The sequence below is a fragment of the Engraulis encrasicolus genome, chromosome 19 (assembly GCF_034702125.1).
Source record: "Engraulis encrasicolus isolate BLACKSEA-1 chromosome 19, IST_EnEncr_1.0, whole genome shotgun sequence".
Taxonomy (NCBI): Eukaryota; Metazoa; Chordata; class Actinopteri; order Clupeiformes; family Engraulidae; genus Engraulis; species Engraulis encrasicolus.
The window spans coordinates 21,796,880-21,811,673 of NC_085875.1; the positions used below are offsets into that span (position 1 = coordinate 21,796,880).

At 41.1% G+C, this 14,794-nt stretch overlaps 1 protein-coding gene across 1 annotated transcript; it reads left to right on the forward strand.

The window, feature by feature from the left end:
• Positions 1 to 4,308: 4,308 nt before the first annotated feature.
• LOC134435057 (procathepsin L-like) lies at positions 4,309 to 13,393 on the forward strand. Its single transcript, XM_063183805.1, has 9 exons — positions 4,309 to 4,399; positions 4,949 to 5,049; positions 5,355 to 5,497; positions 6,004 to 6,195; positions 6,534 to 6,731; positions 8,851 to 9,028; positions 9,604 to 9,709; positions 12,903 to 13,003; positions 13,182 to 13,393. Exons 2-9 carry the CDS (start codon positions 4,950 to 4,952, stop codon positions 13,232 to 13,234), a joined length of 1,071 nt encoding a protein of 356 aa, XP_063039875.1. The 5' UTR covers positions 4,309 to 4,399; position 4,949; the 3' UTR covers positions 13,235 to 13,393.
• Positions 13,394 to 14,794: the final 1,401 nt, after the last annotated feature.

The window sequence follows — 14,794 nt, forward strand, 5'->3', positions numbered from 1 at the left end:
ATACAGCTCCAGGCCTTTTTATTAGAATACCATGAAAAAGTTGATTTATTTCCATAATTCCATCAATAATGTTAAACTGTCATGGATTGTAGATTCATGGCCCAGTTTTTTAACTATTCCGATCATTAAATTGTTTATTTTTACACATTTTGGTCTTCCAGCTCAAAAAAAAACATGCATTGGGGAATTCACATCATTAGAATATTGTAATAAAATCACAATTTTCTTCATCAAAATTTGTTTCACATCAGTGCACATCAAATCAGTTGAACTTTGGTACTTTCTACACAGCATGCAATGTTCAATACTTGGTTAGGACTCTCTCTGTCTTAATATTATTAATAATAACGGCCATGAAGCGTTTAACATTGAAGTCAATGGCAGAAACAGTGCATGGGAGTAATGGAAGGCCAGATATCCTTGATGCTTTGCCATCAGCTGTTTTTGTATAGCTGACCTGGTGTCCCACACTTCCCTCTTCAATATACCCGAAGATTTCCATGCCACGTTTTGGTGTTAACTCACCAGTTTAATTCTAACTCAACAGAAATTAAACCCCATTCATTTTCAATGGGGATTCATTTCTGGTTATTTAGAATTAAACTGGTGAGTTAGCGCCAAAACGTGGCATGGAAATCTACAGGGTATATTGAAGAGTGAAGTGTGGGGTACCAGGTCAACAAACAAGAACAGCTGACAGCAAAGCATCAAGGATATCTGGGCTTCCATAACTGCCATGCACTGTTTTTCCATTGACTTCAATGTTAAACGCATCATGGCCATTATGAAGACAGAGAATGTCCTAACCAAGTATTGACCATTGCATGTTATGTAGAAAGTACCAAATTCCAACTGATATAATGTGACCCGAATTTTGATGAAGAAAAATGTGATTTTATAACAATATTCTAATACCGGTAATGCGAATTCCCCAATTCATGGGTTTTTTGAGCTGGAAGGCCAACGTATATAAAAAGAAAAACAATAATGTTTGCAATTGTTAAAAAACTGGGCCATGAATCTACAATCCATGACAGTTTAACATTATTGATGGAATTATGGAAATAAATCAACTTTTTCATGGTATTCTAATAAAAAGGCCTGGAGCTGTAGCTCCAGTATGGAGGGTAAGTCACAGCCGCATTGCTTACAGTACAAGAATTCACTTAAAATAAGCGAATGATAAGGATCAAGAAAACAGTAAATGTTGACATGATACCTTTGGCTCTGATGATCAATAGCCGATATGAACTTGTGTGAAAGAATACACATCCAAATCCAATTGATTAAATGACTGATTTGGTTTGTTTGGCTTACTTATAGATTTCTGGAGAATCAAAACAATTAGCAGTCAGCAACTGCTGGACTTCTTTTTGGGGCTTCAGTTGCTCACAGGTCTTTTTTGACAAACTTCTTTAGAATAGGATGCAGCTCTGCAATGATAAAAAGTTTTTGCAGCGCTTGCAATTCACAGACAGTTCAAAGATAATCATCACGCAGTGTGACATGTGGTTAGTTCGTTTAAAGAAGGACTACAGAGCAGACTGGTGACATGTTGTGCCTGTGTATTTTATAACTGAGAAGGAAACATTTCAAAGTAGGGCCGTAACCAGGATTTTTCAATTACAGAGGTCAAATCTTGTAACACATTGTACACATTGGATTACATTACCATACAGTCAGCTGATGCTTTTATCCAGTGTAGCTTACAGATACAGCAGGGTATTGGTTACAGTCTCAGGAGCAGTGTGAGGATAGGTGCCTTGTTCAAGTGCACTTCAGCCATGGAGGGAGATAGGGAGAGAGAGGGTGGGGATTGAACCTGCAACCCTGTGATCTACAGTCCAACTCCCTAAGCATTACACCATGGCAGCCCCATCACGCCATGGTTACACCACGGCTGTATACAAGGGAGTCATTTTGAGTTGGTATTCTATATTTGGAAATATTTAATCACTCCTACTACACCCAAGGAAATGATTGGAGGTGATTTTAAAATGTATTATACTGTATTTAGATTTGTGCCGTCAGAAAAAAGAAGAGTGTATATAGCAGAAAATGTGCAAGTGTAAGCCTATTCCTGTTCCCTATGGGGTCGATCAAGTGCAAGTGCAAGTGGGGTCATTTAGGAATCTAAAGTAGCTGCATCAAGAATTTAGTGATTTTTGTTGAAGTCAGCTCTGATCCACTGAAGATAGCCACACATCACATGCTTTAAAAGATATGGTACTGATGAACATCTCCACAGGAGCTGAGACAGATAATGCAGCATACAGGAAAGAAGAGGAGGTGTGTGTGTGTGTGTGTGTGTGTGTGTGTGTGTGTGTGTGTGTGTGTGTGTGTGTGTGTGTGTGTGTGTGTGTGTGTGTGTGTGTGTGTGTGTGTGTGTGTGTGTGTGTGTGTGTCTTTGTGTGTGTCTGTGCCTGTGTCTGTGTCTGTGAGAGAGAGAGAGACTGCGTGTGAGACTGTGTGCATGCGTGCGTGCGATTGAGAAAGAGATTGAGTAATTGACCCTACGTGATGTTCATGATTGCACTGAAGACAGCCACACATGCTTTAAAAGATATGGTACTGATGAACATCCCCACATTAGCTGAGACAGATAATGCAGCATACAGGAAAGAAGAGGAGGTGTGTGTGTGTGTGTGTGTGTGTGTGTGTGTGTGTGTGTGTGTGTGTGTGTGTGTGTGTGTGTGTGAGTGTATGTGTGTGTGTGTGCGCGCGCGCGTGTGTGTGTGTGTGCGTGCGTGCGTGCGTGCGTGTGTGTGTGCGTGTAAGTGTAAGTGTGCACGTGCAGGGCAGCTGAAAGCTTTGGACAGGCCCCGGACAGTCATCTGAAAGGGCCCCCCCTATACATACAGTACAGTGTAATTAAGACAGAATTCTGGGCCCTCTTGGCCTTCTCCCTGGACCCAGGGCAACTGACCATTTTGTCCCCCCCTGTTGTCTTCCCTGTGTGTGTGTGTGTGTGTGTGTGTGTGTGTGTGTGTGTGTGTGTGTGTGTGTGTGTGTGTGTGTGTGTGTGTGTGTGTGTGTGTGTGTGTGTGTGCGCTTGCGTGTCCATTTGTCTGTGTGTTTAGATTAATGGTGTAGATAAAGGCAGCGTTGCGCTGCAATGGCATGCTAATACAACCACAGAGCTCTTAGCAAGAAATATGAGAAGCCAGCACAGACTAGCGGCATCAGATATTACAGCCAAAGATGTGTGTTAAAACCAACTCATTTGCACTCAAAGTCTATTTTTATGCCATGGTCTGACTTTGCTATTCCATGGTATCCAAATTCTGAGCCAGCCACTCAGCATACTGAACCTTACCTTAACTTTCGCCAAATATTTTACATATAGTTATTGTTAATCTAACTGTTAAAGCACATTGAGCTTGGGCGGTATTTCAGAAATAAGTCCGACATCATCACTGAAAGTTTTTACGTACACTATTTTACGTTGCAAATGTGCTTTACATAAGCATTTTATTTGCATGTGCGAGAAAATATTGTATGACATTATTGTATGTATAAACTTTAAGCAATATTGTCTTACCCTTTCAGATAATTTTGTTCCGGGCCCTGCCAAATCTGTTATTCGTGCTATACTATCATTACCACGAATCGGCATGGATAAGATTGGTTGGCAAGGTGGCTAAACCTCTATCGTGAATACCACGAATCGCCACGGATAAATTTGGTTGGCAAGGTGTCTAAACCTCTATCGTGAATACCACGAATCGCCACGGATAAGATTGGTTGAAAAGATGAAGCTGTTACACCTCGTGCAGTAGTGTCAACAATAATCGATTCGGCAATGCATTGCAATGCAGGGCAGGACATTTCAATAATCGATTCGGCAAATGCCATAATGCTGCATATTTTTTCAAGTTTCAATTACTTTCTTGGGCATTTCCGGAGCAAATGAACTTGAAATGAAATGAAAGCACTTCAAAGCATTGCAAACTGTAGGACTGACACACAACAGCCAATAGTAAAATGTTGTTCAGTATCGGACACCTTGTATTGCCTCATGAATGATGAAAAATTTCCCTTGCTTTCAGTAGAAATGTAATGCATTGCTATGCATTGTAGAATCGGACTGAAGCGATTCAAATTGAATCGTTACCTCCTGAATCGTAATCTAATCGAATCGTCAGGCTAGTGCCAATGCACACCACTAGAAGAAAGTCTTGTAAATATCATATGACTCTCAGTATTCACTCAAGGGGAGGACGTCCTAGTGTTCAGGAGGAGGCCCTACGACATCAAAATCTGTATAAATACGAGGCAGCCACGCTGCAACTTCAGAGGTGGCCTGGAAGGCCTTGAAGACAGCTTGGTTTCCTGTTTGCCCGTGCTCAGCTCTTTCAGAATAATTCACCTCGAGAACATCTCATGTGCCACATCATAGGTAGGACGCACAGACAATACACAAATGGTTATGCACATACTTGTAGCCTATACAGACACACTCTGGTCTGTTAAAACAGCAAAGTATTACAGAGTGTTTACGGTATAGTATTTGTTAATAACTCTTAATTGTGCAGTGCCAATCAGCACATATACATACGATGTGCCAGTGAGAGAGAACATGGGCATTCCACCTCATAATTTCATAGCAATACAAAAGGCAGTGATAATTCATAGTACTCTGGGACCAAATACACTGCAAATGTCCAATCAACACTGTTAATGTTGAAGCCACACTGCATTTTTTTTTTATTGTGTATGTATTTTGCAGGATTTTTTGGCATCCTACCATATATCTTCGGATTTAAATGTGTTTACCCACATAAATACTACATTTAATATTTGTTATACTTATATAACATACTATTATTATATGATATACTTATATTTGTTATACTATAAAACACATAGATATGACTCAAATGTAATTTAGAATAACAACAAATGTAATTTAGAGTAACAATAACTCGTTTATGTGATTGTAATATAGCATGAAGCTGTGCATCATAGCAGCTGCTTGTCTGGCAGTGGTGAGCTGTGCCAGCATCTCTCTGGAGGACCTGGAGTTCCACGCTTGGAAACTCAAGTTTGGTGAGGATATGGTTAAAATGCATTTGTTTTGTTTTTTTAAATCATCAATAATACCATATTATTATCGCACATTAAGTTTTCATTGAGTGAACTTTTGTATTACACTTTCATAAAGTATTTCACTTTTTAACGTATGATCATTATGGTAGATTTGATTCTGTGCACAGTCATATACTGTATTTGACTTCATACCATGTTTTTCATAGGATGAACTACCGATGTAGTACTCTCCTCATTTTAAGTAAAAACGTCATTCCTATCCTTATCTAGCCATTGGTCTGTCTGTGTGTGTTTTTGCCCCGCAGGCAAGGTCTATGAAAGTCCTGAGGAGGAGGCGTATCGTAAAGACATCTGGCTCTCCAGCCGTCGCATGGTCCTGGCCCACAACATCCTGGCTGATCAGGGCATCCACACCTACCACATGGGCATGAACCACCTCTCAGACATGGTTTGTGACTTTTACAGTATGAAATTGTATATGCTAAATAGCCTATATGTAGATACAGTATATTCAGATCAACAGACACACGCAAACAATTCTCCTGTCATGTGCTACTGTGCACTCTGTGATGAGGAGTTAAATTAACCCTTATTTAACATTTACAGACTGGAATTTAACACTGTAGAATATATATAATATTTGCTGTCAGGTAAAAAAAAAATTGTATTTGTTAAGCATTGTCCAGTGACTTTTTTTGAATTCTGGTGTATATTTTTGATATCTATATTCTCGAGTATTTAATTGAGTGTAGTTTAGTTCTGAAAAGTGTTGAAATAAATGCACAGGATGACGAGGAGTATCATGCAGGTCTTCACACCATGAAATAAAGTAGAACAATTGACACTAAAACCATGTTAAAAAAAATGAATGTGTGAGTGCGCGCCTGTGTGTGTGTGTGTGTGTGTGTGTGTGTGTGTGTGTGTGTGTGTGTGTGTGTGATGTGATGTGCGCAGAGTGATGAGGAGTATCGTCTGAGTCTCCACAGCATGGTGCCCAGGGACTTCCTGAACTGGACAGTGGGCGGGGCCTCCATACACAGGTGGGAGGGGACAGAGCTGCCTGCCTCTGTGGACTGGAGGACTGAGGGCTGTGTGACTCCTGTCAGATTCCAGGGATATTGTGGCTCCTGCTGGGCCTTCAGCTCGGTAAGTGTGTGTGTGTGTCTCTGTGTGTGTGTGTGTGTGTGTGTGTGTGTGTGTGTGTGTGTGTGTGTGTGTGTGTGTGTGTGTGTGTGTGTGTGAGAGAGGATGCATATGTGCAGGTGTTTACATGAGTGTTTTTGTACTTGCATGAGTGTGTGTGTTCTTGTGTATGTGTGTGTTGTGTGTACTGCATGTGCATCAGTCTGCGTAGAATGTATCATGTGGATACAGTACTGTATGTGTGACTATGTTGAATAGCCACACACACACACACACACACACACACACACACACACACAAACACACACACACACAATACCTACCTCTTTCTTCTCCTTCAGGCTGGAGCGATCGAGTCCCACACCTGCATTAAGTTCAAGCGGCTGCCCATCCTGAGCGTTCAGCAGCTGCTCGACTGTTCCTCCTCGCCCACCTACGGCAACAAGGGCTGCAAATACGGCTACGCGGCCAAGACCTTCATCTATGTGATGAAAAGCCCAGGGCTGGTCATGGAGAAGGCCTACCCATACAAGGGCAAGGTACGGTGCTGAAATTCAGTGGGGAAATAAATGAGAGTATTAAACCATTTTACCTGATGCACTGTAGATCCCATAGAACAGTGCTTCCCAAACTTTTTCACATGACGTACCCCTTGGAGCTAGCCTGATAAACCAGACTAAATGTGGATGTCTAATTTAGTCTGGCCTCGATGCATAATACATCCGAAGATTGTTGATGAGAACAACCTTCCCTCAAAACCCTGCCCGCTTTGATACAAAACACATCTTTGCGTTGTAATTGGTTTGCCAGATTCATGGCATTCTGGCTTCATTAAATCATTATGCGAGGCCAGACCCACCCGTAGACAAAACATTTTGCCGTCCAGCGGGTGGCGCTGGTTCACCAGGCTACCTTGGAGCACTTCATGTCCATCCGCGTACCCCCCCCCCCCCCCCCCCAAAGAAAAACACAAAAAAAAACAAAACAAAAAAACAACAAGCACAAAAAAACTGAGGAGCTCTGCATCCAGTTGAAGAGGTTGCGTGACAAGAACTCTTGTTACTGAAATCCTGGTTAATGTCAGTCGTCTGCTACACATAGCCTGCCTGTGTCGGCGTTTAATTTTCAGGCTTGTCAAAAGCAACACAAATAAAAGCAGAGGGAGGGGTCGCTTTCGAAAGTAGGCATAGTTTTACTTTTGTTCTCCCGCGCCGTCAGACGGCTTTAATATTAACGGCTGATGATCAACATTCAATGTAATGAGGATGGACTTCACATAGGCTATTTCCTGTTGTGAATGGTGCTTGCTGAATAATGCTCAGAAATTATATTAATTTTGGCGCTCTTGTGAATATAAAAGACGACGAGATTGTTATCTATAAAACACCACGTCGTCTGCAGAACGGAGGTCTCAGCTGTCAATCAATAGGCCTACCGTCAATCGCGCAAGGAAGAGAGAAGGAGAGGGAGAGACAGAACGTAGTTTTCCAACTTAGTCCTACAACTTTCCAACGTGACTGCTCTGGTTTTATCCATGTTCAGTGTTCCTTGCCCGTTTGACCGCGCCAGGGTAAAAGAAAGTGATTTGACGACACGGTCACCACTGTCACCAAGTGCTCTTAGCCCAATTTGCGCGAAAGAGAGTACTATAGCTATAGCGGCCAGGCACGCACACAGTATTCACAATGAAGGATGGAAATTACTCCTTTGCTGTGGACAAGACATTTGATCATCTCAATTCGGAGGGAAAATGTTGCCTTCTGTACGCGCACAAGTCAAACAACAAAGTGGTCCGTACGTGCCAGCAGGTGGACCGCTTTAGAAAAAAAACAAAAAAAAACGTCTTGTTGTAGGAGCCCTATACTTGGCGTAATGTAGATGACTGTGTCATTAAGTGTTCATTATATATTTATGTAGGCCTAGCACATTTTAAAAAAATGTAGGCCTATTGGTTATGCCAGACTAGGCATACATTTTCCCTCCTTTGACCATGCGAGCAGACGCGCAATGAGAACATGGCGTTTCCTACATTCGCATTTATTAGTTTTTTCCCCCCTCACATACAACTTTGTACATGCATAGTAAACTGCTGGGACTGATTGCTAGGTTACTTTTTTATTGTATTAGGCCTACGTTGCCACTATTCTTTGCCATTTGATTTTGTTTTTCTTCCTGCATTTTTTTTCTTTTAAATTCCAAATCTTTTCCCGTACCCCTTGCAATGACGTCGCGTACGCGTACCCTAGTTTGGGAAACACTGCGAAGGATAAAACACATTGCAAAGACAAAATACCCTTTCCACTTTCAAAATTAAAACAGCACCACACTGCCTTCTTGTGGTAGTGCATGGTTATTAGCAAGGTGTTTTAAAGTAGAATAGAATTGAATGCCTTTTATATTTCTACAACACACATGTACAATGTCAATGAAAGTATCTCTCTCAGCAGTACTATAAATATATATTATTATTTAAATGAAAATAGAAATTGCACAGAACTTTCTATGCATGTACCAAGCGTTTCAGAAATGCTAATAACTTGACATCTATTTATGCAAAAGCAGTGAACGCTTAATAATTTGTGCTGTCTTTTCATTAACCTTAATAATATGTAGGCCTATTTTTTATTCATTACTTTTAAACAAAATATAATTTTACAGGTCACACGCTGCAAATATGATGGAGAAATCCCGAATGACATCATTGGCGCCAGGGTGTCTGATTTTGTGAACGTGACGTCGGAAGATGAGGATGCTCTGAAGAACGCGGTGGCGACCCAGGGACCTGTATCCATAGCCATGGACCACTCCCACATCTCCTTCAAGGCCTACCAGTCGGGTAAGTAGACACAGGCCCAACCACACCAGAGAGAATACAGGGAGAGAAAGAATGGAATAGAATAGAACAGAACATACGGTAGATAGCAATATCTCTGACCACACTCTGGAGAAGATAGCACACAGCAATAGCATCAATCTCAGCTGATTGATTGATTGATTGACTCATTCATTCATTCATTTGTTTACTCATTCATTCACTCACTCATTCATTCATTCATGCATTTATTCATGTGTTGATTGATTGAATGACAAAACACAGGCAGGTACTCAGACAGAATTTGACTGATTGATTACTTGCTTGCTAGTTGGGTGGTTGATTGATTGATTGATTGATTGATTGATTGATTGATTGATTGATTGTCAGAAGGACGCACAGAAATAAAAAGGAAGACAGACAGACACACAGACAGACGTATGTATACTGACAGATTGGTTGATTGATTGTCAGAAGGACACACAGAGACAAAAAGCCAGCCAGCCAAACAGACAGGCACACTGACTGATTGATTGATTGATTGATTGATTGATTGATTGATTGATTGATTGATTGATTGATTGATTGATTGATTTAAGGTGTGTACTATGAACCCCAGTGCTCAACTCATGACTCCACCCACCTGATGCTGGTGGTGGGGTACGGTACTGAAAATGGTCAAGACTACTGGCTGGTCAAGAACAGGTGAGCAGTAATCACATTTGCCAATCACATTTGACTGCATTGTGTCATAACCTGGCGCAACTCGTACTGCCTGTTAAACTACTCCGAATTCCAATTGTCAAGTCAGTCTGCTGAATGTGCTTATTGACAGTTCTTCTTGGTCTACCACTCTTGACCAGGACTCTCTGGAGTTGCAGCTCAATGGGGCATGGCAAAATTAGGGATATAGATAGATAAATAAATACATACATACATACATACATGCATGCATGCATGCATGCATACATACATACATACATACATACATGCATGCATGCATGCATGCATACATGCATACATACATACATACATACATACATACATACATACATACATCAGTCCCTCCAGGATTTTGCACTGGGATTTTGTGATTTTTGCGGTCAAAATGTCTGATTTTGTGGCGGCATTTTCTCATTTTTTGCAAAGATTTTGCGGCATTTTCTCATTTTTTGCAAAGATTTTGCACCCATTTCTGGGTTTTTTGGTAACTGAAAACCACAATCAGTCTAAGAAGCAGACTTAAGACAGAAGAGAGAGAGAGATTCAGAAACACTCTTAATATATAATAGAATAATAAAATAGGCCTATTGTCAAAAATTGCCAGAGCGTCTTATAAGCCAGTGCGTCCAATGTGTAAAAAAAATCAAGGCCGCGACACTCATAAATCTCTGTCGATATTTTAGAACGACTTCGGGGGAAAACGGGACTGCGCGTTATGAAAAAATACTTGTGGGTATAGCCTACCAGTAGGCTAATGAAGAGCGTCGCGGGGTACAGTAGCCAGGCTGTATGCAAGCATTACAATGTCACCTGTTGGAAGACGCGTCTCTCTCTCTCTCTCTCTCTCTCTCTCTCTCGTGCTCGTATTGCAAGCTGTTGCATATTATTTGCTTGATGCAAAGTTGTGATGGCATACACGCTCTCGTTGACATGGTTGTGTGCATGGTTGCATGGATTCGCAAGACTTTATTGCAATAACACAGTGAAAGCGTGGAAGGGCCGTTCACTTCCTATCTCGGTGTCCTTGACTGAAACAAGTTGCAAAACTCCACACTTCCGAATCCTTTGCGATAGGCACTACAGTGCTTGTTATCAGAAGGCTTGTGCCTACGCATAGACATAGACCCTTAAAATACAAACATTAGCGAACATTGAAAAAAGATCAGACAACGACCGTCGGGTAGCATGCTCATGAAAGCGACAGGGGAGAGTGGAGAAGTTGTAACGTAAGATGTTTGCTACTGTGCGACAGCACCGCCACTATTTCATGACTGCATACACTTCTTCGTCATGGATAAATGGGCTACAATACTTTCTCCAGCCAGGATTGCACTGAAAAGTAGGCTACTGCTGTTAAAAAAGGTCACGGGTGAGCAGCACCGACGCCTGCGTGTATGTGTGAGGGAGGGGAGGAGAGACGCGGAGCAGCTGAGATGAGGGTCGCGACTTCCGAAATAGCAGGCAATTCTTTTTCAATGTTTCAGTGACATATTAACAAAAATGCTTCCTATTGGTTTTCGTCTCCGGTGGTATTGTAGTCACATTTTTTTTTTTTTTTGACGAAAATAATCAATAAACTCCACAGAATGTTGAAATTTTGCGGGAAAAATGCGGCTTTACAGGAATTACGTGGCATCGCGAAATTATGCGGAATATCATTGAATTTGCATGAATCCACGCGATCGCTGAATCGCGAAAAACTGGAGGGACTGGGAAGTACAACAGTATAAAAAATCATCTTCAGGCCCAGTGATCTGAATAAATCTAACTCTTCCAACAGTTTGTTTTTTCTCCATGGTGGCTGGCTCTCCCCAGTAGTACACAGAGACATTTGAAAGACTCACTCATCTTATACCATCTTTGATCTAATATAGTGGTTCTCAAGCTTTTTTGAACAAACGCCTCCTTAGCATCATCACAAGCCTCCCAACGCCCCCTTGACCTCATCATAAGCATGACAATGCCCTCCTTAACTCATTGAGTGCCAGCCATTTTCAAATTCAGACCGGGGCGTTGACTGGCTTTTTTCACCGTTTGAGTGATTTTTCAAGAGCCATAAAAAATGGAGTTCTTTGTCCATGTGAACAACAAACATACCAGATCAACGTGTTAGACCACACCCCCCATAAAAAAAACGCAATTGACTTGATATCAAATTTTTGGCACTGTGCCATACATTCTGAAAAGACTCGTTTTCAAGTCCATGGCACTCAAAGAGCTACTATGAAAATAATAAATGGTCTAATGCCCCCCAATGGCAACTAGACTCCGCCCCTCTTTCAGCTGTATCCTTCTCAATGCCCCTCTAGAGCTCCCCAACGCCCCCAGGGGGGCTGTACCACCCCCGTTGAGAGAGACTAATTTAATACCATCTCTTGGTGTCACAGTACATGTAGTAGAGAGTTCAGGTGATTTATTGATTCCAAAGGAAATTAAAGTGTTTACACAACACACACATTTCTGTAGAAATATAATGTTGTTTCTAGAAATGAAATTTGAGAGGAAGCCCACTGAGTGAATGGCTACGTTTACAGGACTTTTTAAAATTCAGAATTGATGATTCAGAATTAAATAGATCTGTCGAGTTTACTTTGATCTTTCATTTAATTCCGAACTGTGAAGTGTTTACATGATGTTTTCAAAGCGGAATTAAGCTTTATTCAGAATTAAAGGGAGTTCATTCTGAATTAAATGTCTCATGTAAACTTAGCGATTGACAGCTGTCATTACCTGCTCTCACTTTCGCAGAGATGTAATCCCGCCTACCCATTCACCTGTCTTGCGCGAAGATGCCTTCTTTTAGATATTTTCATGGGTTTTAGCTACCGTATTTTTATCTGTTATTCTTTTATCTTCCTGTTTTATTCCTGCCTTTTTATCTCGTTTTCATCTGCCTTTGTATTGTGTGTTTATCTTCTTTTACAGCACACCTTGCGCTGCTATTGTTTTATGCTTATGCTTTTTGTCTTCTGTTTTGCATGGTCTTTTGCATCCCGCATGGTCTCCGCTTAAGGCATCCCGGGGCTGAGGCTAGCTACCATATGCCATACATGCTTACTGTACACCAAGCACACAAGGGAGTACTAGTGAATTAATCTATAATAACTGTGAAGATGGGGAAAATGCACTTGTATGTAAGTTCCAGTTCCATGACGCTTGTGTCTTTGTGGTGCAGCTGGGGCACTGCATGGGGGGAGAAAGGCTACATCAAGATGGCCAGGAACAGGAACAACAACTGCGGCACCGCCACCTATGCCTTTTATCCCATTGTCAAGAGTAAGTGATAATTTCACTTGACTACTGTCTACCAGGAATTAGATTCCACGAGAGCTGCTAGTCAAAGTCTTGGCAAAAATGAAAGTGTCTCAAAGATTTCAGATGCAAAAGATGTTGCTGACTTTGATCCATAATGTCAAGACCATAATACTGTTTTCTTTTTATCTTTCACTCACAGAGGGAGGGATGATGCCAAAGAGAAACGATGACATCAGCTTTACATATATGTGATTTTGTCTAGCTCTATTATTCTGTTGATTTCTATTCTATTCCATTCCATTCCATTCTGTTCTATTCTATTTTTATTCTATTCTATTCTATTCTATTAATTTCATATGTCAAAGAGGGAAAACTTGTTTACTTTACTTACTGTATGCACTTCAAAATAAAGGCAACCAATGAGAATAGCAACAATTCATTTGTAGTTTATAATGAGTATTGAAGGGATGGAGATTCACACGCTCTCAAAACAGAAAAGAACATCCGTATCACATTCTTTTTTAAAGATGTTTTTGGGCTTTTGTACCTTTATTTTAGGACAGGATAGTGAGAGAGGCAGGAAATGAGGGGGAAAGGACCTTGCGTTGGAGTTGAACTTGGTTTGCTGGCCTAATGGTACGGCGTCTTAGCTCATTGAGCCACTGTGACCATATCACATTCTTAGATAGGCCTATGTGTTGATTGCAATGACATACAGTGCTTAGTCATAAGCTTCAGTCGACACACAAACACATGCAGAGACGCACGTGCACACGCGTGCACACATGCGCAGACACACACACACACACACACACACCCGACACAGCCCCACATAGTGCCAGTCCCTGAGTTCTTGGCAACAGAAAGGATGCTGCATGAAATGGAATCTCTTGATGAAATAATTTCCCCTCGCTGAAATGAATGACATCTATTCCCAATCCACCCCCACTCCCTCTCCAGATGCCACCACCCCACCTCTCATTCCCCATTCCCCTGGTGTAATTAATGAAATTGTATTTAGCTGCTTAAACTCGTCCTTCCTAAATGTCACATACGGAAAGAGGAATCTGCTCTGATAATATTTATTCAGAGAGTGGAGGAGCGGGGGAGGAGGGTGGAGGAAAAGGAGAGGAGGAAGAGGAGGGAGAAATGATTAAGAATTTAATCAGATCAAGCCAGTCAGTGTGACCTCATAGCGGTTTTCTGTGCTCTTTTGTAAATATCACTGTCAACTTATGCCTAATACCTGTGTGACTGTGCAGATTGCAGTTGTGATAATTAATTGGATAGATGGATAAGGTGGGTAGAATCGGTATTTCTATCAGCCCAGACAATGTACTTGCTGACTCTGACTGCTGGTAGGGCACATTGTGGTTATGTAATTTGTGAGCTTATGCAGATGTTAACGGGTATAAATAGGAGTGTGGGACCAAATAATGCCATTTTAAGTCCATTAAGACATGCAAACGATCGATGCTTGTATTAATAAAACGTTGAATGTTTGAATTTGTAATGAAGCATAATAAAGAGTAAAATGATTCAGTAAATGTGCAAAACTGCTTTATGAAAATAAACTTAGAGAAAGACAAAGTTAGACTTTGTTTTAAATTCTCTCTCTATGGTTTGACATGTGTTTTCGTATGCGGTACCCGTCAAACTATACCAGTAATCCAATGTGTGATTTGTTGCTACTCTGACCCTTTCATTTTGCTTGTCATTGTTCTTGAACCAGTGACATGGACATTTACATGTAGTAACATGTAAGATACAAGATACGAGATATCTTACTGTCATGTGTACATGAATTCCAGA

Coding starts and splice junctions, on each gene's coding strand:
- LOC134435057 (XM_063183805.1), top strand. CDS start 4,950: ATGAAGCTGTGCATCATAGCAGCTGCTTGTCTGGCAGTGGTGAGCTGT. Junction 6,732..8,850: donor CCTACCCATACAAGGGCAAG/GTACGGTGCTGA, acceptor ATAATTTTACAG/GTCACACGCTGCAAATATGA. Junction 9,029..9,603: donor CTTCAAGGCCTACCAGTCGG/GTAAGTAGACAC, acceptor GATTGATTTAAG/GTGTGTACTATGAACCCCAG.